The sequence below is a fragment of the Salmo salar genome, chromosome 14, assembly GCF_965601325.2.
Source record: "Salmo salar chromosome 14, fSalSal1, whole genome shotgun sequence".
NCBI lineage: Eukaryota > Metazoa > Chordata > Actinopteri > Salmoniformes > Salmonidae > Salmo > Salmo salar.
Genome location: NC_138304.1, coordinates 36,045,788 through 36,069,579, shown reverse-complemented (window position 1 = coordinate 36,069,579; position 23,792 = coordinate 36,045,788). Strand labels below are relative to the sequence as shown.

The 23,792-nt window shown below is 45.0% G+C and overlaps 1 protein-coding gene across 1 annotated transcript in view; it reads left to right on the top strand.

Annotated features, from left to right (window-relative positions):
• Positions 1–23,792, top strand: part of LOC106569416 (dynamin-3) — a 53,109-nt gene that overhangs the window by 19,513 nt on the left and 9,804 nt on the right. The window contains exons 3-16 of the mRNA XM_014140756.3: positions 8,270–8,343; positions 8,518–8,667; positions 8,845–9,048; positions 9,223–9,321; positions 11,631–11,791; positions 11,950–12,092; positions 12,191–12,326; positions 12,459–12,526; positions 13,983–14,121; positions 14,300–14,386; positions 14,653–14,723; positions 15,421–15,481; positions 18,566–18,679; positions 23,437–23,546. Coding sequence (XP_013996231.1) covers positions 8,270–8,343; positions 8,518–8,667; positions 8,845–9,048; positions 9,223–9,321; positions 11,631–11,791; positions 11,950–12,092; positions 12,191–12,326; positions 12,459–12,526; positions 13,983–14,121; positions 14,300–14,386; positions 14,653–14,723; positions 15,421–15,481; positions 18,566–18,679; positions 23,437–23,546 — 1,617 coding nt within the window. The remainder of the gene's footprint in view (positions 1–8,269; positions 8,344–8,517; positions 8,668–8,844; positions 9,049–9,222; positions 9,322–11,630; positions 11,792–11,949; positions 12,093–12,190; positions 12,327–12,458; positions 12,527–13,982; positions 14,122–14,299; positions 14,387–14,652; positions 14,724–15,420; positions 15,482–18,565; positions 18,680–23,436; positions 23,547–23,792) is intronic.

The window sequence follows — 23,792 nt, the reverse complement described above, 5'->3', positions numbered from 1 at the left end:
GATGTTGCAGATGTATTTATTAGGTATGTTGTAGTTGTATCGATTCGGGATGTTGTAGTTGTATTCATTAGGTATGTTGTAGTTGTATTCAATAGGGAGGTTGTAGATGTATTGATTAGGGATGTTGTACATGTATTCATTAGGTATGTTGCAGTTGTATTGATTAGGGATGTTGTAGTTGCATTCATTAGGTATGTTGTATATGTAATCATTAGGTATGTTGTAGGTGTAATCATTAGGTATGCTGTAGTTGTATTCATTAGGGATGTTGTTGTTGTATTCATTTGGTATGTTGTAGAGGAATTCATCAGGTATGTTGTAGTGGTTATGATCAGGTATGTTGTAGTTGTATTCATTAGGGATGTTGTAGTTGTATTCATTAGGTATGTTGTAGTGGTATTCATTAGGTATGTTGTAGATGTAATCATTAGGTATGCTGTAGTTGTATTCATTAGGTATGTTGTAGTTGTATTCATTAGGTATGTTGTAGATGTAATCATTAGGTATGCTGTAGTTGTATTCATTAGGTATGTTGTAGTTGTATTCATTAGGGAGGTTGTAGATGTATTCATTAGGGATGTTGCAGTTGTATTCATTAGGTTTGTTGTAGTTGTATTCATTATGTATGTTGTAGTTGTATTCATTAGGTAGGTTGTTGTTGTATTCATTAGGTATGTTGTAGTTGTATTCATTAGGTATGTTGTGGTTGTATTCATTATGTATGTTGTAGTTGTATTCTTCAGGTATGTTGTAGTTGTATTCATCAGGTATGTTGTAGTTGTATTCATTAGGTATGTTGTATTTGTATTCATTAGGTATGCTGTAGTTGTATTCATTAGGTATGTTGTAGTGGTATTCATTAGGTATGTTGTAGATGTAATCATTAGGTATGCTGTAGTTGTATTCATTAGGTATGTTGTAGTTGTATTCATTAGGGAGGTTGTAGACGTATTAATTAGGGATGTTGCAGTTGTATTCATTAGGTTTGTTGTAGTTGTATTCATTATGTATGTTGTAGTTGTATTCATTAGGTATGGTGTTGTTGTATTCATTAGGTATGTTGTAGTTGTATTCATTAGGTATGTTGTGGTTGTATTCATTATGTATGTTGTAGTTGTATTCGTCAGGTATGTTGTAGTTGTTTTCATTAGGAATGTTGTAATTTTATTCATTAGGTATGTTGTAGTTGTATTCATCAGGTATGTTGTAGTTGTATTCATTAGGTATGCTGTAGTTGTATTTATTATGTATGTTGTAGTTGTATTCATTAGGTATGTTGTAGTTGTATTCATTAGGTATGTTGTATTTGTATTGATTAGGTATGTTGTAGTTGTATTCATTATGTTTGTTGTAGTTGTATTCATTAGGTATGTTGTTGTTGTAATCATTAGATATGTTGTAGTTGTATTCATTAGGTATGTTGTAGTGGTATTCATCAGGTATGTTGTAGTTGTATTCATTAGGTATGTTGTAGTGGTATTCATCAGGTATGTTGTAGTTGTATTCATTAGGGATGTTGTAGTTGTATTCATTAGGTATGTTGTAGTGGTATTCATCAGGTATGTTGTAGTTGTATTCATTAGGGATGTTGTAGTTGTAATCATTTGTTATGTTGTAGTTGTATTCATTAGGTATGTTGTAGTGGTATTCATCAGGTATGCTGTAGTTGTATTCATTAGGTATGTTGTAGTTGTATTCATTAGGTATGTTGTATTTGTATTCATTAGGTATGCTGTAGTTGTATTCATTAGGTATGTTGTATTTGTATTCATTAGGTATGTTGTAGTTGTATTCATTAGTGATTTTGTAGCTCATTTCCAAATATGCATTATGATGCGTTACCAGCTTAAAACATTTTTAAACAAAAATGACAATTATTATAATAACCGAGACTATTTGCGTGATAAATAATTGTTTCCCAAACATCAAATCAAATCAAATCAAATGTATTTATATAGCCCTTCATACATCAGCTGATATCTCAAAGTGCTGTACAGAAACCCAGCCTAAAACCCCAAACAGCAAGCAATGCATGTGAAAGAAGCACGGTGGCTAGGAAAAACTCCCTAGGAAAAACTCCCTAGAAAGGCCAAAAACCTAGGAAGAAACCTAGAGAGGAACCAGGCTATGAGGGGTGGCCAGTCCTCTTCTGGCTGTGCCGGGTGGATATTATAACAGAACATGGTCAAGATGTTAAAATGTTCATAAATGACCAGCATGGTCAAATAATAATAATCATAGTAGTTGTCGAGGGTGCAACAAGCATGTCCGGTGAACAGGTCAGGGTTCCAGAGCCGCAGGCAGAACAGTTTAAACTGGAGCAGCAGCATGGCCAGGTGGACTGGGGACAGCAAGGAGTCATCATGCCAGGTAGTCCTGAGGCATGGTCCTCGGGCTCAGGTCCTCCGAGAGAAAGAAAGAAAGAGAGAAAGAGAGAATTAGAGAGAGCATATTTAAATTCACACAGGACACCGGATAAGACAAGAGAAATACTCCAGATGTAACAGACTGACCCTAGCCCCCCGACACATAAACTACTGCAGCATAAATACTGGAGGCTGAGACAGGAGGGATCAGAAGACACTGTGGCCCCATCCGATGATACCCCCAGACAGGGCCAAACAGGCAGGATATAACCCCACCCACTTTGCCAAAGCACAGCCCCCACACCACTAGAGGGATGTCTCCAACCACCAACTTACCGTCCTAAGACAAGGCCGAGTATAGCCCACAAAGATCTCCGCCACGGCACAACCCAAGGGGGGGGGGGGGGGGGGCGCCAACCCAGACAGGAAGACCTCGTCAGTGACTCAACCCACTCAAGTGACGCACCCCTCCCATGGACAGTATGGAAGAACACCAGTAAGCCAGTGACCCAGCCCCTGTAATAGGGTTAGAGGCAGAGAATCCCAGTGGAGAGAGGGGAACCGGCAAGGCAGAGACAGCAAGGGCGGTTCGTTGCTCCAGCCTTTCCGTTCACCTTCACACTCCTGGGCCAGACTATACTTAATCATAGGACCTACTGAAGAGATAAGTCTTCAGTAAAGACTTAAAGGTTGAGACTGAGTCTGCGTCTCTCACATGGGTAGGCAGACCATTCCATCAAAATGGAGCTCTATAGGAGAAAGCCCTACCTCCAGCCGTTTGCTTAGAAATTCTAGGGACAATTAGGAAGCCTACGTCTTGTGACCGTAGCGTACGTGTAGGTATGTACGGCAGGACCAAATCGGAAAGATAGGTAGGAGCAAGCCCATGTAATGCTTTGTAGGGTAGCAGTAAAACCTTGAAATCAGCCCTTGCCTTAACAGGAAGCCAGTGTAGGGAGGCTAGCACTGGAGTAATATGATCAAATTTTTTGGTTCTAGTCAGGATTCTAGTAGCCGTATTTAGCACTAACTGAAGTTTGTTTAGTGCTTTATCCGGGTAGCCGGAAAGTAGAGCATTGCAGTAGTCCAGCCTAGAAGTAACAAAAGCATGGATACATTTTTCTGCATCATTTTTGGACAGAAAGTTTCTGATTTTTGCAATGTTACGTAGATGGAAAAAAAGCTGTCCTTGAAACAGTCTTGATATGTTCTTCAAAAGAGAGATCAGGGTCCAGAGTAACGCCGAGGTCCTTCACAGTTTTATTTGAGACGACTGTACAACCATCCAGATTAATTGTCAGATTCAACAGAAGATCTCTTTGTTTCTTGGGACCTAGAACAAGCATCTCTGTTTTGTCCGAGTTTAAAAGTAGAAAGTTTGCAGCCATCCACTTCTTTATGTCTGAAACACAGGCTTCTAGCGAGGGCAGTTTTGGGGCTTCACCATGTTTCATTGAAATGTACAGCTGTGTGTCGTCCGCATAGCAGTGAAATTTAACATTATGTTTTCGAATGACATCCCCAAGAGGTAAAATATATAGTGAAAACAATAGTGGTCCTAAAACGGAACCTTGAGGAACACCGAAATTTACAATTGATTTGTCAGAGGACAAACCATTCACAGAGACAAACTGATATCTTTCCGACAGATAAGATCTAAACCAGGCCAGAACTTGTCCATGTAGACCAATTTGGGTTTCCAATCTCTCCAAAAGAATGTGGTGGTCGATGGTATCAAAAGCAGCACTAAGATCTAGGAGCACGAGGACAGATGCAGAGCCTCGGTCTGAGGTCATTAAAAGGTCATTTACCACCTTCACAAGTGCAGTCTCAGTGCTATGATGGGGTCTAAAACCAGACTGAAGCGTTTCGTATACATTGTTTGTCTTCAGGAAGGCAGTGAGTTGCTGCGCATCAGCTTTTTCAACATTTTTTGAGAGGAATGGAAGATTCGATATAGGCCGATAGTTTTTTATAATTTCTGTGTCAAGATTCGGCTTTTTCAAGAGAGGCTTTATTACTGCCACTTTTAGTGAGCTTGGTACACATCCGGTGGATAGAGAGCCATTTATTATGTTCAACATAGGAGGGCCGAGCACAGGAAGCAGCTCTTTCAGTAGTTTAGTTGGAATAGGGTCCAGTATGCAGCTTGAGGGTTTAGAGGCCATGATTATTTTCATCATTGTGTCAAGAGATATAGTACTAAAACACTTTAGTATCTCCCTTGATCCTAGGTCCTGGCAGAGTTGTGCAGACTCAGGACAATGGAGCTTTGGAGGAATAGGCAGATTTAAAGAGGAGTCCGTAATTTGCTTTCTAATGATCATGATCTTTTCCTCAAAGAAGTTCATAAATTTATTACTGCTGAAGTGAAAGCCATCCTCCATTTGCGAATGCTGCTTTTTAGTTAGCTTTGCGACAGTATCAAAAATAAATTTCGGATTGTTCTCATTTTCCTCAATTAAGTTGGAAAAATAGGATGATCGAGCAGCAGTGAGGGCTCTTCGATACTGCACGGTACTGTCTTTCCAAGCTAGTCGGAAGACTTCCAGTTTGGTGTGGCGCCATTTCCGTTCCAATTTTCTGGAAGCTTGCTTCAGAGCTCGTGTATTTTCTGTATACCAGGGAGCTAGTTTCTTATGACAGATGTTTTTAGTTTTTAGGGGTGCAACTGCATCTAGGGTATTGCGCAAGGTTAAATTGAGTTCCTCGGTTAGGTGGTTAACTGATTTTTGTCCTCTGACGTCCTTGGGTAGGCAGAGGGAGTCTGGAAGGGCATCAAGGAATCTTTGGGTTGTCTGAGAATTTATAGCACGACTTTTAATGCTCCTTGGTTGGGGTCTGAGCAGATTATTTGTTGCAATTGCAAATGCAATAAAATGGTGGTCCGATAATCCAGGATTATGAGGAAAAACATTAAGATTACATTTACATTTACATTTAAGTCATTTAGCAGACGCTCTTATCCAGAGCGACTTACAAAATGGTGCATTCACCTTATGATATCCAGTGGAACAACCACTTTACAATAGTGCATCTAAATCTTTTAAGGGGGGGGGGGGGGGGGGGTTAGAAGGATTACTTTATCCTATCCTAGGTATTCCTTAAAGAGGTGGGGTTTCAGGTGTCTCCGGAAGGTGGTGATTGACTCCGCTGTCCTGGCGTCGTGAGGGAGCTTGTTCCACCATTGGGGTGCCAGAGCAGCGAACAGTTTTGACTGGGCTGAGCGGGAACTGTGCTTCCTCAGAGGTAGGGGGGCCAGCAGGCCAGTGGTGGATGAACGCAGTGCCCTTGTTTGGGTGTAGGGCCTGATCAGAGCCTGAAGGTATGGAGGTGCCGTTCCCTTCACAGCTCCGTAGGCAATCACCATGGTCTTGTAGCGGATGCGAGCTTCAACTGGAAGCCAGTGGAGAGAGCGGAGGAGCGGGGTGACGTGAGAGAACTTGGGAAGGTTGAACACCAGACGGGCTGCGGCGTTCTGGATGAGTTGTAGGGGTTTAATGGCACAGGCAGGGAGCCCAGCCAACAGCGAGTTGCAGTAATCCAGACGGGAGATGACAAGTGCCTGGATTAGGACCTGCGCCGCTTCCTGTGTGAGGCAGGGTCGTACTCTGCGAATGTTGTAGAGCATGAACCTACAGGATCGGGTCACCGCCTTGATGTTAGTGGAGAACGACAGGGTGTTGTCCAGGATCACGCCAAGGTTCTTAGCACTCTGGGAGGAGGACACAAGGGAGTTGTCAACCGTGATGGCGAGATCATGGAACGGGCAGTCCTTCCCCGGGAGGAAGAGCAGCTCCGTCTTGCCGAGGTTCAGCTTGAGCTGGTGATCCGTCATCCACACTGATATGTCTGACAGACATGCAGAGATGCGATTCGCCGCCTGGTTATCAGAAGGGGGAAAGGAGAAGATTAATTGTGTGTCGTCTGCATAGCAATGATAGGAGAGACCATGTGAGGATATGACAGAGCCAAGTGACTTGGTGTATAGCGAGAATAGGAGAGGGCCTAGAACAGAGCCCTGGGGGACACCAGTGGTGAGAGCGCATGGTGCGGAGACAGATTCTCGCCACGCCACCTGGTAGGAGCGACCTGTCAGGTAGGACGCAATCCAAGCGTGGGCCGCGCCGGAGATGCCCAACTCGGAGAGGGTGGAGAGGAGGATCTGATGGTTCACAGTATCAAAGGCAGCAGATAGGTCTAGAAGGATGAGAGCAGAGGAGAGAGAGTTAGCTTTAGCAGTGCGGAGAGCCTCCGTGACACAGACAAGAGCAGTCTCAGTTGAATGCCCAGTCTTGAAACCTGACTGATTAGGATCAAGAAGGTCATTCTGAGAGAGATAGCAGGAGAGCTGGCCAAGGACGGCACGTTCAAGAGTTTTGGAGAGAAAAGAAAGAAGGGATACTGGTCTGTAGTTGTTGACATCGGAGGGATCGAGTGTAGGTTTTTTCAGAAGGGGTGCAACTCTCGCTCTCTTGAAGATGGAAGGGATGTAGCCAGCGGTCAAGGATGAGTTGATGAGCGAGGTGAGGAAGGGGAGAAGGTCTCCGGAAATGGTCTGGAGAAGAGAGGAGGGGATAGGGTCAAGTGGGCAGGTTGTTGGGCGGCCGGCCGTCACAAGACGCGAGATTTCATCTGGAGAGAGAGGGGAGAAAGAGGTCAAAGCACAGGGTAGGGCAGTGTGAGCAGGACCAGCGGTGTCGTTTGACTTAGCAAACGAGGATCGGATATCTTCAACCTTCTTTTCAAAATGGTTGACGAAGTCATCCGCAGAGAGGGAGGAGGGGGGGGGGGGAGGGGGAGGAGGATTCAGGAGGGAGGAGAAGGTAGCAAAGAGCTTCCTAGGGTTAGAGGCAGATGCTTGGAATTTAGAGTGGTAGAAAGTGGCTTTAGCAGCAGAGACAGAAGAGGAGAATGTAGAGAGGAGTGAGTGAAAGGATGCCAGGTCCGCAGGGAGGCGAGTTTTCCTCCATTTCCGCTCGGCTGCCCGGAGCCTTGTTCTGTGAGCTCGTAGTGAGTCGATCCACAACATTTATTCCATGGGACAAAACTAGGTCCAGAGTATGACTGTGGCAGTGAGTAGGTCCAGAGACATGTTGGACAAAACCCACTGATTCGATGATGGCTCCGAAAGCCCTTTGGAATGGGTCTGTGGACTTTTCCATGTGAATGTTAAAGTCACCAAAAATTAGAATATTATCTGCTATGACTACAAGATCCGATAGGAATTCAGGGAACTCAGTGAGGAACACTGCATATGGCCCAGGAGGCCTGTAAACAGTAGCTATAAAAAGTGATTGAGTAGGCTGCATAGATTTCATGACTAGAAGCTCAAAAGACGAAAACGTCAATGTTTTTTTTTTTGTAAATTGAAATTTGCTATTATAAATGTTAGCAACACCTCCGCCTTTGCCGGATGCACGGGGGGTATGGTCACTAGTGTAACCAGTGGTTGAGGCCTCATTTAACACAGTAAATTCATCAGGCTTAAGCCATGTTTCAGTCAGGCCAATCACATCAAGATTATGATCAGTGATTAGTTCATTGACTATAACTGCCTTGGAAGTGAGGGATCTAACATTAAGTAACCCAATTTTGAGATGTGAGGTATCACAATCTCTTTCAATAATAGCAGGAATGGAGGAGGTCTTTATACTAGTGAGATTGCTAAAGCGAACACCGCCATCTTTAATTTTGCAAAACCTAGGTCGAGGCACAGACACGGTCTCAATGGGGAAAGCTGAGCTGACTACACTGACTGTGCTAGTGGCAGACTCCACTAAGCTGGCAGGCTGGCTAACAGCCTGCTGCCTGGCCTGCACCCTATTTCATTGTGGAGCTAGAGGAGTTACAGCCCTAGCTGTTTATTTGTGTTGTTGTCTTGATTGGCTCTCTGTCTGCAGAGACTTCCTGCCCCGAGGCTCTGGGATCGTCACCCGCAGGCCCCTTGTCCTGCAGCTCATCAGTGCCAATGCAGGTAACACATGTGCTCGCACACACACACTCACGCACACACGCACACACACACACACACACACACACACACACACACACACACACACACACACACACACACACACACACACACACACACACACACACACACACACACACACACACACCCCCTACTTATCTGCATCTTTCTTCACAGAATGGGCAGAGTTCTTACACTGCAAAGGGAAGAAATTCACTGACTTCGATGAGGTTCGCCAGGAGATTGAGGCGGAGACTGACCGCATTACTGGGGCCAATAAGGGCATATCTCCCGTCCCCATCAACCTCCGCGTCTACTCCCCACATGGTACACATACCTTACCCCTCATCCACCCTCTTTCTCTCTCTTACTCTCTCTCTCTCCCCCTCTTTTATCTCTCTCTCTCCCTCTCATACATATCTCTGTGCTCTCCTTCCCTACTGTGTGTTCATTAATATTCACTATAAGATGTGTCCTCCTCTCTCCTTTCCCCCCTGCCTGCAGTGCTGAACCTTACCCTGATTGACCTGCCTGGCATCACCAAGGTGCCCGTGGGGGACCAGCCAGTGGACATTGAGCAGCAGATCAGAGACATGATCATGCAGTTCATCTGCAGGGAGAGCTGTCTCATCCTGGCTGTCACCCCGGCCAACTCTGACCTGGCCAACTCAGACGCCCTCAAACTGGCCAAAGACGTTGACCCCCAGGGTAAGATGTTGATCATATTGCTATATCACATTATGGGGTTAGCTGATATTTTTAACACCTATCCAGACGTTGAGAGATCTCGCAGGCATCTGCAATGAAGTCAGCTATGAACGTGGTCTTTGTGTTGTGACTGACTTCTGCCTTTGACCCTTACCCTTTGACCTCTGACCCCAGGCCAGCGGACCATAGGAGTGATCACCAAGCTGGATCTGATGGATGAGGGAACAGACGCCAGGGAGGTCCTCGAGAACAAGCTGCTGCCCCTAAGGAGAGGTGGGACATCTCTTTCTCTGTCTTTCTACCAATCTCTCTCATTCTTTGTCCCTCTTTCTCCATCTCTATGTCCACCGATCTACTTCAGTCATCTTTGGTATCAGATTTTCTGCTCTATCCTCCTCACTCGCCTTACATTTTGGTCCCATTTTATTGTATCTCAGTCATGTCTTTTCCATCATCCCGTCTGTCTCTGTGTGTTGCCAGGTTATATTAGAGTGGTTTCACCCTGTCCATCTGTGTGTGTTGCCATGTTATATTGGAGTGGTTTCACCCTGTCCATCTGTGTGTGTTGCCAGGTTATATTGGAGTGGTTTCACCTTGTCCATCTGTGTGTGTTGCCAGGTTATATTGGAGTGGTTTCACCCTGTCCATCTATGTGTTGCCAGGTTATATTGGAGTGGTTTCACCCTGTCCATCTGTGTGTGTTGCCAGGTTATATTGGAGTGGTTTCACCCTGTCCATCTGTGTGTGTTGCCAGGTTATATTGGAGTGGTTTCACCCTGTCCATCTGTGTGTGTTGCCAGGTTATATTGGAGTGGTTTCACCCTGTCCATCTGTATGGAAGCCCGTAAGCCCAAGACAAAAAAAAAATAACGTAGACTCTTGGATTATCTTGTTTGAACGACTTACTATCTTTTTCAAACAACTTATTATTTTGTTTGAACAACTTAGTAAAAAAAAATAATTTTTTATACTAAGTAATTCAAACGAGATACTAAGTTGTTAAAATGACATGCTAAGTCATAATTTTTTTTTTTAACTAGGCAAGTCAGTTAAGAATAACTTATTTTCAATGATTGCCTAGGAACAGTGGGTTAACTGCCTGTTTAGGGGCAGAACGACAGATTTGTACCTTGTAAGCTTGTGGATTTGAACTTGCAACCTTTTGGTTATTAGTCCAATGCTCTAACCACTAGGCTACCCTGCCGCCCCCAATACATTTGAACAACGTATTATCTCATTTTAACTACTTAATTGTTATTTAGTCTAGGCATCATTTATTATGCAGCTTGTCAGAGCATTTAATGGTTGCTGCAGCCATTCATTCACTGATTCCATCCATTGATATCATTGTTCTTTGATAGCCTGAAGTAGGGCTGCTTCTGAATGCCAGATCCTGTAAGTGGGTGAGTGTGGAGCGAGGAGCAGAACGTAATTCAAGTAGATAAAAGGTTGTCACCCGTCTCTCCCGCTCCAATTTTACTCTGGTACTGCTCATTTCCTTCATCACTATTGTTTTAATTAGGTCTATTTGGTTATAATGATTTAGCCTACAGTATATATAGTTTATATTCTACTGTCTAACATTAGTGTGAGCGGACCAAGTCATTTGGTGTCACTCTAAAGCGGAAAGATGGAATAAATGAGTCCAGAGTAGGTTTTCTTGATTGAACACAGTTCTCTATTGAGGGATTTCTGACAATACAAACACTCCAACACAGTCAATGAGAATCTCCCAAGGAACAACCTACATGTTCTTCTTTAGATGACACAGGATCACAAGACGATTATCTTTAAACTATAACAACAATCACATAGTCGTCACCGTCTTAATGGCTCTTCTTGGATATCTCCCCTCCCTTGGTAGCCATTCTCCAGAGATAGTTTATCTTCCCCCTACCTGCTGGTTCCATCCTCTCTCTTATAGGGGAAAGAGAATATCTCATTAGTACCGTCAGCTGTGCTTAATTGCCTCTGGTTACCTTGTCTCACGTGCCTTATTGGGCTACTCTCCGTGAGCCCAGCCTGCCCTCTGGTGGTCCTTCCACATTAGGTTATGTCTTTTTTTAAATTATTCTTCAATTGTATTAATGGATGTTTTGGGTAGGCAATATACAGGCTACTGTAAAATGTATTTTAGTTTTTCTTGGAATAGAAACACCCTAATATAACTCAATTTAATGAAGCTAAAATATCAGAAGTGAATCGTAAATATTAAAGGCCAGTATCAGCTTATTTTCATAAATAAAAGGGAATAAATAATATCAAACTGCAGCGGTGAAATGATTTGCGCACAGAAGCAAACACCAACAAGCTTCACACCCTGTCCATCTGTCCATCTGTGTGTGTTGCCAGGTTATATTGGAGTGGTTTCACCTTGTCCATCTGTATGTGTTGCCAGGTTATATTGGAGTGGTTTCACCTTGTCCATCTGTATGTGTTGCCAGGTTATATTGGAGTGGTTTCACCCTGTCCATCTGTGTGTGTTGCCAGGTTATATTGGAGTGGTTTCACCCTGTCCATCTATGTGTGTTGCCAGGTTATATTGGAGTGGTTTCACCCTGTCCATCTGTGTGTGTTGCCAGGTTATATTGGAGTAGTGAACCGCAGTCAGAAGGACATTGATGGGAAGAAGGACATCAAGATGGCTATGGCTGCTGAGAGGAAGTTCTTCCTCACTCACCCAGCCTACAGACACATGGCCGAAAAGATGGGCACCCCGTGCCTGCAGAAAGTCCTCAACCAGGTAGGCTAACGGACAGACAGCAGACTGACCAGGTTATGAACAGTAACTGAGTCTCTCCTACAGGTTATTACATCCTTGCTAATCATCCTAAAGCCCAGCATAATAGGCTTGCTTAGCGACGTTATATTTAGGGTAATTTTTGTGTTGTGTTGCCATAGCAATTGACCAACCACATCCGCGACACGCTGCCGGCGTTCCGTAGCAAGCTGCAGACCCAGCTTCTGTCTCTGGATAAGGAGGCAGAGGAGTACCGGGGATACCGCCCTGATGACCCGGGACGTAAGACCAAGCAACTGCTGCAGTGAGTTCCACACTCACAATCAGGGTTTGGGTCAATTGCGTTTTGATTCAGTATATTCAGTAAATCAACTGAAATTCCAATTTAAATTGTGTGTGTAGGATGGTGCAGCAGTTCTCCGTGGACTTTGAGAAGCGCATCGAGGGCTCTGGTGACCAGGTGGATACTGTAGAGCTCTCTGGTGGAGCCAAGATCAACCGTATCTTCCACGAGAGATTCCCCTTCGAACTGGTCAAGGTTAGATAGCTGGCTGATGCATATCTTGTTTCCTGGAGTGCTAGGCTGAAAAACAGTCTCTCATTCTCAATCTCTCTCTCTCTCTCTCTCTCTCTCTCTCTCTCTCTCTCTCTCTCTCTCTCTCTCTGACAGATGGAATGTGATGACAAGGAGATGCGGCGGGAGATCAGCTACGCCATCAAGAACATTCACGGTATCAGGTGGGTGTTTATTTTATATTATAATATTACTGTTTACCACTCTCATACCACCTCCACCTCCACCTCTCACTCTCAAATCAAATCAAAGTTTATTTGTCACGTGCGCCGAATACAACAGGTGTAGACCTTACAGTGAAATGCTTACTTACAGACTCTAACCAATAGTGCAAAAAAGGTATTAGGTGAACAATAGGTAAGTAAAGAAATAAAAACAACAGTAAAAACAGTGAAAAACAGTAGCGAGGCTGTATACAATAGCGGGGCTATAAAAGTAGCGAGGCTACATACAGACACCGGTTAGTCAGGCTGATTGAGGTAGTATGTACATGAATGTATAGTTAAAGTGACTATGCATATAAGATAAACAGAGAGTAGCAGCAGCGTAAAAAGAGGGGTTGGGGGGGAGGGGGGGGCACACAGTGCAAATAGTTCGGGTAGCCATTTGATTACCTGTTCAGGAGTCTTATGGCTTGGGGTAAAAACTGTTGAGAAGCCTTTTTTGTCCTAGACTTGGCACTCTGGTACCGCTTGCCATGCGGTAGTAGAGAGAACCGTCTATGACTGGGGTGGCTGGGGTCTTTGACAATGTTTAGGGCCTTCCTCTGACACCGCCTGGTGTAGAGGTCCTGGATGGCAGGCAGCTTTGTCCCAGTGATGTACTGGGCCCTATGCACTACCCTCTATGGTGCCTTGCAGTCGGAGGCTGAGCAATTGCCATACCAGGCAGTGATGCAACCAGTCAGGATGCTCTCGATGTTGCAGCTGTAGAACCTTTTGAGGATCTCAGGACCCATGCCAAATCTTTTTAGTTTCCTGAGGGGGAATAGGCTTTGTCGTGCCCTCTTCACGACTGTCTTGGTGTGTTTGGACCATTCTAGTTTGTTGGTGATGTGGACACCAAGGAACTTGAAGCTCTCAACCTGCTCCACTACAGCCCCGTCGATGAGAATGGGGGCGTGCTCGGTCCTCCTTTTCCTGTAGTCCACAATCATCTCCTTAGTCTTGGTTACGTTGAGGGATAGGTTGTTTTTCTGGCACCACCCGGCCAGGTCTCTGACCTCCTCCCTATAGGCTGTCTCGTCGTTGTCAGTGATCAGGCCTACCACTGTTGTGTCGTCTGCAAACTTAATGATGGTGTTGGAGTCGTGCCTGGCCATGCAGTCGTGGGTGAACAGGGAGTACAGCAGGGGACTGAGCATGCACCCCTGGGGGGCTCCAGTGTTGAGGATCAGCGTGGAAGATGTGTTGCTACCTACCCCCACCACCTGGGGGCGGCCCGTCAGGAAGTCCAGGATCCAGTTGCAGAGGGAGGTGTTTAGTCCCAGGATCCTAAGCTTAGCTTAGCTCCTATCCACTATTTCCTCCCACACACATCTGCTTTATTGACTGTTCTCTTTTCTCTCTCTTTTCTCTCTCTCTCTCTCTCTTTCTCTTTCTCTCTCTCTGTGCGCTGCAGGACTGGCCTGTTCACTCCAGACATGGCATTTGAGGCCATTGTGAAGAAGCAGATAGTGAAGATCAAGGAGCCGTGTATCAAGTGTGTGGACATGGTCATTCAGGAGCTGATCAACACAGTGCGCCAGTGTACTAACAAGGTAACCTTTTAGTTTAGTCAATCCTCATTATGATGTATGCTGTCATTCCTTTCAAAAAATATTTGTCATTATATTATTTCCTAGGATGCACTGTAACAGGTTTTGTGTGTGTGTGTGTGTGTGTGTGTGTGTGTGTGTGTGTGTGTGTGTGTGTGTGTGTGTGTGTGTGTGTTTTCAGCTGGATTGCTTCCCCAGACTGCGTGAGGAAACCGAGAGAATTGTGACCTCACACATCAGAGACAGAGAGAGTAGGGCCAAGGACCAGGTAACACACACACACACACACACACACACACACACACACACACACACACACACACACACACACACACACACACACACACACACACACACACACACACACACACACACACACACACACACACACACACACACACACACACACACACACACACACACACACACACAGTACAAATGATTATGGTATAATTATTGACCATGGGGCTAGTAATACTACACTGTAATTGCCTGCATGTATTGTTGACCATATCTTTCTGTCTCCAATTTCAGGTGTTGCTGCTGATCGATGTCCAGCTCTCGTACATCAACACTAACCATGAGGACTTCATAGGCTTTGCTAAGTAAATGACTGACTAGGCCTGCCTTTAATGGCCTGCTATTTTCATTACATAGTGGAGATGGGGGGGTGAGCGTCCAAAACGATACTGAATACCTGCAGACAGTACTTTGACAGACTTCTCCCTCTCTTGTCTGTTTCCCTTTCTCCTGTGCTAACCTCCTATCTCTCTCTGCTGTCTCTATCTGTCTCTCTCTATTTCTTTGCTGTCTTTCTGCTTTCTCTCTCTGTCTCTCTGCTGTCTCTTTCTGTTTCTGCTGTCTTTCTGATGTGTCTCTCTGTCTCTCTGCTGTCTCTTTCTGTCTCTCTGCTGTCTCTCTCTGTCTCTCTGCTGTCTCTCTGCTGTCTCTTTCTGTCTCTCTGCCATCTCTCTGCTGTCTCTCTGCCATCTCTCTGCTGTCTCTCTGCTGTCTCTCTCTGTCTTTCTGCTGTCTCTCTGCTGTCTCTGTCTCTCTGCTGTCTCTCTGCTCTCTCTGTCTCTCTGCTGTCTCTTTCTGTCTCTGCTGTCTCTCTGATGTGTCTCTCTGTCTCTCTGCTGTCTCTTTCTGTCTCTCTGCTGTCTCTGTCTCTCTGCTGTCTCTCTGCTGTCTCTGTCTCTCTGCTGTCTCTCTGCTGTCTCTCTGATGTCTCTCTCTGTCTCTCTGCTGTCTCTCTGCTGTCTCTCTGCTGTCTCTCTCTGTCTCTCTGTCTCTCCTCCATAGTGCACAGCAGAGCAGCAAGCAGAGCAGCAAGCAGAGTAATGCTGCAAGCCAGGTCAGCCAGGTGAGACATAGAGGAGGATCTGAAATACCCACACACACACACGCACGTACACACGTGCACGCATGCACACACACACACACACACACACACACACACACACACACACACACACACACACACACACACACACACACACACACACACACACACACACACACACACACACACACACACACACACACACACACACACACACACACATACACTTGGGCAAAGGGTCAAGGGTGCCCTGGCTCACACAGTGGGCTGCAGGCCATAGAGGAGGAAACAGGACCATAGAGGAGGAAACAGGACCATAGAGGAGAAAACAGGACCATAGAGGAGAAAAACAGGACCATAGAGGAGGAAACAGGACCATAGAGGAGGAAACAGGACCATAGAGGAGAAAGCAGGACCATAGAGGAGGAAACAGGCCCATAGAGGAGGAAACAGGACCATAGAGGAGGAAACAGGACCATAGAGGAGGAAACAGGACCATAGAGGAGGAAACAGGACCATAGAGGAGGAAACAGGACCATAGAGGAGAAAAACAGGACCATAGAGGAGAAAACAGGACCATAGAGGAGAAAAACAGGACCATAGAGGAGGAAACAGGACCATAGAGGAGGAAACAGGACCATAGAGGAGAAAACAGGACCATAGAGGAGAAAAACAGGACCATAGAGGAGGAAACAGGACCATAGAGGAGGAAACAGGACCATAGAGGAGGAAACAGGACCATAGAGGAGGAAACAGGACCATAGAGGAGGAAACAGGACCATAGAGGAGGAAACAGGACCATAGAGGAGAAAACAGGACCATAGAGGAGGAAACAGGACCATAGAGGAGGAAACAGGACCATAGAGGAGGAAACAGGACCATAGAGGAGGAAACAGGACCATAGAGGAGGAAACAGGACCATAGAGGAGGAAACAGGACCATAGAGGAGGAAACAGGCCCATAGAGGAGGAAACAGGCCCATAGAGGAGGAAACAGGACCATAGAGGAGGAAACAGGACCATAGAGGAGAAAACAGGACCATAGGGACACAGACTCTCTTATTGGTTTCTTTATCTATCATTCATTTGTACACACATGGTATGTATACCCCAGTATGTTATACATCCATTACCTGTGTGTCGCATGTTTTTTGCATTTCCTGTTGATTTTGGGTACCTTTCGATAGCCTTTGTGTGTCTTTTTCACTTGGATGGTGACACTTATTATTATGTCAGTGTGTACAAACCAAATGGATGTTTTTACTTTCTGTTTACCATCATCACTGTGTTTGAACCCCTTCTATATCATCAAGGTGCCCCCATGCATTTCATCCCAAGCCCTTAGTGAGAATCTGAGCTGCCCTGTTTTGGGTGTGTGGTCTGGTTGGTGAGTATTACTCGTTGGGGTTAGGGTTGGGCTATGCCTGCTGCCTGCTTTAGCGGTAGCTAATGGGGATCCTAATAAAATAAAATAAAACATTTAAAAATACTTCCTCTACTCTACTGCTCATTGAGTGTGGCTCCCTCTTGTGGCCACTTTGAGTGTGCTGCTGTTTATAGCTTTTTCCACTTCTCAAGCTTAAATCGAGGTATGCTAACTTGAACCCACTCAACTGCTATGGAAAACACATATGTCAAATACTTTTAAATATTTGATCTGCGTTGATTTAGTTTGCCTGCTGGACAATGGAACCAATGGAATAGTCCCAAAAGTACAAACTCCAAGCTAAATCAACCACAACTCAAGTATTAGAATGTATTTGCCTTGATGTATTTGAGCCAGGTGTGGCAGGTTCCAGTCGTGAGGTTGTATCCAGACGTGGTACCCACGTAATGTGGTGCCCCAGGTGTTTTAACGGCCCACTTCCTTCCTGTTTCAGGCCTCCTCTCCTCCCGCCTCAGGCCTGATTGTAAGAGCAACAGTTTACATTACGACACTCCCTCATCCCTGTGACCACAGGGGGTTACCTGTCACAATCAACCTCCCAATACAAATGGTGTTGGAAAAATCTTTGATTTGTGCCACAACTGAAAAAAATCAAGACTTTATAAATGAACTGTTTGGGTAACCCCCTTAGTGGTTCTATGCCATCTGAGACACCTAACTTAATATTCACTCAATCCTCTGGCTTGTTGTGCCTGCTGGTTAACACACCTAACACAATGGACACTGATGTAGCACTAATGCTATAATGCTAATATTGTGTGTTTTGGGGATGTAATGAAGCACTAATAACCCAACAGCCACCTCTTAACACTGTGACACAGACCTGTGTTTGTGACTGTCACCCTAGTGCCTTGTTTTGCCAGGAGACTGTCACCGAACGGAACTCAGTCACATGTTGTGGTCTGGTTGAGTCACAAAGATACACACTGACACAATCAATTAACTTGGAGTTCTCACACAACACACTTTCTCATTGCATTTTATTATTCATACATCACCTTTGTGCACAAATTGGTTTGGTTATGTATAGTAGCCTAGCAAGCCAGGTTTGGTTATGTATAGTAGCCTAGCAAGCCAGGTTTGGTTATGTATAGTAGCCTAGCAAGCCAGGTTTGGTTATGTATAGTAGCCTAGCAAGCCAGGTTTGGTTATGTATAGTAGCCTAGCGAGCCAGGTTTGGTTATGTATAGTAGCCTAGCGAGCTAGGTTTGGTTATGTATAGTAGCCTAGCGAGCCAGGTTTGGTTATGTATAGTAGCCTAGCGAGCCAGGTTTGGTTATGTATAGTAGCCTAGCGAGCCAGGTTTGGTTATGTATAGTAGCCTAGCGAGCCAGGTTTGGTTATGTATAGTAGCCTAGCGAGCCAGGTTTGGTTATGTATAGTAGCCTAGCGAGCCAGGTTTGGTTATGTATAGTAGCCTAGCGAGCTAGGTTTGGTTATGTATAGTAAGTAGCCTAGCGAGCCAGATTTGACAGAATGTGATTGAAGTAATCAATGGAGGATGGGTACAGTAGGTGTAGCTTCTGTGTTGACCTGACAACTGTTCAGTGCCTTTAAACCTGTCAAAATTTTCTTCCTGCCAATCACAACGCCAACCACCACTATGGCCCCATCTCTTATCCCCTGATCTCTAACCTCTGCCCCCTGCCCTCTCTACAGGTCATCCGTAAGGGCTGGCTAACCATCAACAACATCAGCATCATTAAAGGTGGGGCCAAGGAGTACTGGTTCGTCCTGACCGCTGAGAGCCTGTCCTGGTTCAAGGATGACGAGGTGAGATAGTCAACCCTCTTCAGGGTGGGTTAGTACAGTAGTCAATCACAGTACGTTTGATGCAGTTTATGGCTAGATTTCTGGTGTTGGTGGATTGGAACACCATTTCTGGTTAATGTCTGGCAGAAGGGAGGGCAGTGTAAACAAATGGTAGAATATACATAATTTTGAATTTCTGTCCAATTCCAATGTCATAAGAGTCTCTTTTGTTTGATATATCTGTAGAGGATATATTATAAATCATACCTTCTGACTACCCACTGAATCACAACTCAACGGTGGTTCCCCATTGGCTCTTCAGTGGGGTTTCCCCTCCCCTTGAGATGCAGGGTGCTCCTTGATTGTCTGAATGTTGCGTTCATCATAGCTTGGTGGGCTGGTGTCTGTCTGCCTGTCTGTGCCTGCTGTACAGGTTCCAGGAAGTTCTGCACAGCAAGTGTAGACAGGCAGACACACGGCAACTCCCGGAGTCAGCCAATCCATGCACTGGTCAGCAGATGACATCCATAGGTCATAGAAAGAGAGAGCGGGAAGAGGATATAAAATACTTTTGAGTCCTGCCCAGTGAATATGGCTGTGTATCGACCACATTCTGAACATAGAGAGGATTAAACTATGTGGACTGCTTGTGACCCTATCAACTGTCTCGCCCACTTTGTCTGTCTTTGAGTTTCCCCATCTTTTCTTTCTGTCTCTCTTTCTCTCTCTCCACCTCTCCTCTCTCACTCCGTTGGGAGTTAAGGCATTTGGTTTTCTTTTGCACAATTGGAACAATCCCAAATCAAACCACTGGTCACACATACTCACACACATTATACAAACACACACATTTACACAAAAACAGTTATGTGTTGGCTTTATAAGGCATTATTTGATTATTAATAGGTGTAGACATTAACTGGGTGGATCGTAGACATTCTCATGTTGCATTGACTCTCAAGCAGTTCTGACATTCAACCAAGCAGTTCTTTACTTTCCTTGTGCGTTTTACTGTATATTTATTCTACACACACACACACACACACACACACACACACACACACACACACACACACACACACACACACACACACACACACACACACACACACACACACACACACACACACACACTCGCCTCTTTCTTGGTGCAGTTGGCAGTTTCTCTGGAACAGCACACATTCTTGGCAAGTTTTTAATTCAAACATCAGCCTCCAATGATTCAGTGGGGAGAAATCCCCTATTAAATTACAATATTCCTCCCTCTCTGTTTCTGAACCCAATACCCTTTCAATATCCAAACCATCTATCAGCAATTCCAACCCACAGCCTCTGAAATACCACCCTAACAGTACAGTAAAATACCCCTTCATTATGCAAACCATCTATCAGCAATACTAACCCACAGCCTCTGAAATACCACCCTAACAGTACAGTAAAAGCATTCCCAACACCATTGCTAATCCTAGCAAGCATACTACACCCACCACTAATTCCAATCTCTATACAGTATACAACCCCAATACGGTACTTTATCCCAACAAAACCACTGATTCCTATACATCCTCTCAATACCACCAATACGGTACTTTATCCCAACAAAACCACTGATTCCTATACATCCTCTCAACACCACCAATACGGTACTTTATCCCAACAAAACCACTGATTCCTATACATCCTCTCAATACCACCAATACGGTACTTTATCCCAACAAAACCACTGATTCCTATACATCCTCTCAATACCACCAATACGGTACTTTATCCCAACAAAACCACTGATTCCTATACATCCTCTCAACACCACCAATACGGTACTTTATCCCAACAAAACCACTGATTCCTATACATCCTCTCAATACCACCAATACGGTACTTTATCCCAACAAAACCACTGATTCCTATACATCCTCTCAATACCACCAATACGGTACTTTATCCCAACAAAACCACTGATTCCTATACATCCTCTCAACACCACCAATACGGTACTTTATCCCAACAAAACCACTGATTCCTATACATCCTCTCAACACCACCAATACGGTACTTTATCCCAACAAAACCACTGATTCCTATACATCCTCTCAACACCACCAATACGGTACTTTATCCCAACAAAACCACTGATTCCTATACATCCTCTCAACACCACCAATACGGTACTTTATCCCAACAAAACCACTGATTCCTATACATCCTCTCAACACCACCATCTACTAACCCCACCAAACTACCAAACCACCAGGCCTCTCTCCTAGCTGGTTTATTATATCATCAGTGAAGTAATATTTTTTGCTGATTGCACACACTGGGCAATATGAAGATCATCTTTCACACAATAGTTTGATCACAGAATGAAATAATTTAGTATTATATTTTATCACTATGAGTTTGACTGTATATTTAGGCAACATAGTTACTGTAACCGCCCAACCCAACCCCAATGAAGTACTAGAAGTATGTGTTTGTATTTGAAGCAGGAGTTGATGGATGGGTTGACCACTGTTCTGTGTCTGATTCTATGGAGCCGCTGCTGCTCCTCCCTTTACTGCACCAGAGCCAATCAGGGCTGAATTCTTTGTGCAAGGGAGCCTATACATTTCTATTACTGTTGTACTGTACATTTAGCAGAAATACTGTTTCAAAGACATTAACACACATTGGTCTAGACCTGACTATGAAAAAACAACAACCTTGTTATAGCATAGGCATTTTCTTCAGGAAACTGATGTTATACATGTGTTGCATAAATAAAATAAGTCTTCAAAAAAATGCAGTTACAGCAGTCACAAAGTACAAGTATGATGCCCTAGTGAGAACCGATAGCTAACACACACAGTAAAGGAGGAAGCAGAGATGAGCAGTCAGCTCTGGAAGATGCTCCATGGTGGAGTGTGGCTAATCAAACCCACTCCTTCAAAGCCAATGTTTCCCCAAAGAGAAGAGAAGTGCTTCCCTGCCCAGTCTAACCAATGTGCAGACTACTGTACACCAGTATGACAATGAACAGGTAGTCTGAACACTGGGAGGACGGAGCCGGACAGACAGACTCAGAGTGTCAGGCCATTCCATAGGCAGTAGGGCTGCACAGTTGCTGCTCTTTGCCTTCCTCCCTCATCCTCCTCCATTTTGGCATCAAGAAGTAGGGATCCCCCACCCGAACCCCCAAAATCACTGTTTTCTTTTCACCCGTCTGCGTCACCTCTTCTCCCTCTCTCTGTCGTTAGGTTGTTTGTTTATTGTGTTTCTGTGTGTCGCTCCCCTCGCGGTCCGTTTGGGTCATGCCGGCCAGGCAGAGTATCCAGGCTTGACGTGGCACATTCACTCAGATGACCGACCGGGACAGACTGGCTGAGCACTCTGGGAGGGGATATTACAAAAAAGAGAGAAGGAAAGAGAAAGGGAGGGAAAGAGAGTGAGAGAGATGGAGGAAGAGGGAGGGACCCATGTGGCCATATTTGGGTTGGAGTGACCCCTTGGGGAATACAACCTAGGGAGGTCTGCAAAGTGTATTTTTCATTTCTCATTTTCTACTCCCCTTGTTTTGTCTAGTAACACCCTACCATGGCTCTGCAGGGGTCAGATCTGGGCACCTCTGTTGTTCCACTTTTCTAAATCCTTCGTTTTGTTTCTTCTTCAGGTCTCCCTTTCTTTCTTAACTTCACTCTGGAAGTTCTTCCCCCCCCTCCTTCCCTCCTCTCCTTCCCTCCTTCCCTCCCTCCTTCCCTCCTTCTCTCCTTCTCTCTTTCTTTCCTCTCCTTCCCTCCCTCCTTCTCTCTGTCTCTGTACTGTTAAGCGGTAGCAGATGTTAAGTCAACACCAGGCTGTCATTTAATCTCTCCCCCTCTCGCTTTCCTTTTCTCACTCTCTCTCTACCTCTCCCTCTCTATCCCTCTCTCTCTCCCTCGCTACCCGACAAATCAGGCAGGAAGTGGGCCCCTCTGGAATGGAAAGAAAAAATATTGAAGAAATAAGAGGGGGAGGGTTAATAGAGAGAGAGAGAAAGAGAGAGAATGGGAGAGTGAAGAATTGAGATGGTGAGGATAGATAGATGGATGGATGGATGGATTGAGTGATGGAGAATTTTACATGACTTTTTACTCTCCATCTTGACTCGTTGCACCCACCTTTAAAACTCTGTCATGCTCAGTGTTATCCAGACAAGCAGCTCTCTGTTTCTTCTATTGTCCATGTTCACATGCACACCGCAGAGTCCGCTGAGTCCCCTGCGTTTCTCCACATCTGTGTTTCCATAGCCAGGTTTCCTCCTGTCTCAGCTCCCCATTCCATAACCAGAAGGTTTCCTCCAGCCCCAGGTCCCCCTCCCTTACAGATGTACCGTGGAGAACGACTGTGTCTTGACCAACACACTAATGACTTCCACATGTAGACTTTCTCTTTCTCTCTCCCTTACCCTCCCTCTCCTCCCCCGCTCTACCTCCCACTCTCATTCTTCCTCCCTTTTTCCACCTCCCCTCTATCTCCCCCTCTGTGATCCCCCACCCTCTCTCCTCTCCCCTGCGCTCCCCCTAACTTCTCCCTCTCCTTACCCTTGTCTCCACATTCCCCTTCTCTCTCTTTCTCCCTGGATCGTCGCCCAATTAAACCAACCTCTTGATTCAAAATCTAACCGAAAAATATACATCATTTGACACACAAAGATCAGACAGCAATCAGAAAAGAAGTATGCATTTCCCTGCCATGGTTCTTTGCATTTGCTTGTTTCTATTGTCAAACCTGATGGCCTCTTTCTTTCTGTTTGTGTTTCTCAGGAGAAGGAGAAGAAATACATGCTCCCTCTTGACAACCTGAAAGTGCGAGACGTGGAGAAAGGCTTTATGTCCAGCAAGCACGCCTTCGCCATCTTCAACACAGAGCAGAGGTCTGGAACCAGACACATCCTAATAAAGTTAACTTTTAATATTGTAGCGCTACACTCTTCAAAAAAAGGGTTCTTCGGCTGTGCCCATAGGGGAACCTTTTTGGTTCCAGGTAGAACCCTTATGGGTTTCACAGAGGGTTCTACCTGGAACCAAAAAGGGTTATTCAAAGGGTTCACCTATGGGGACAGCCGAAGAACCCTTTTAGGTTCTACTGTAGATAGCACCTTTTTTTCTAAGAGTGTACA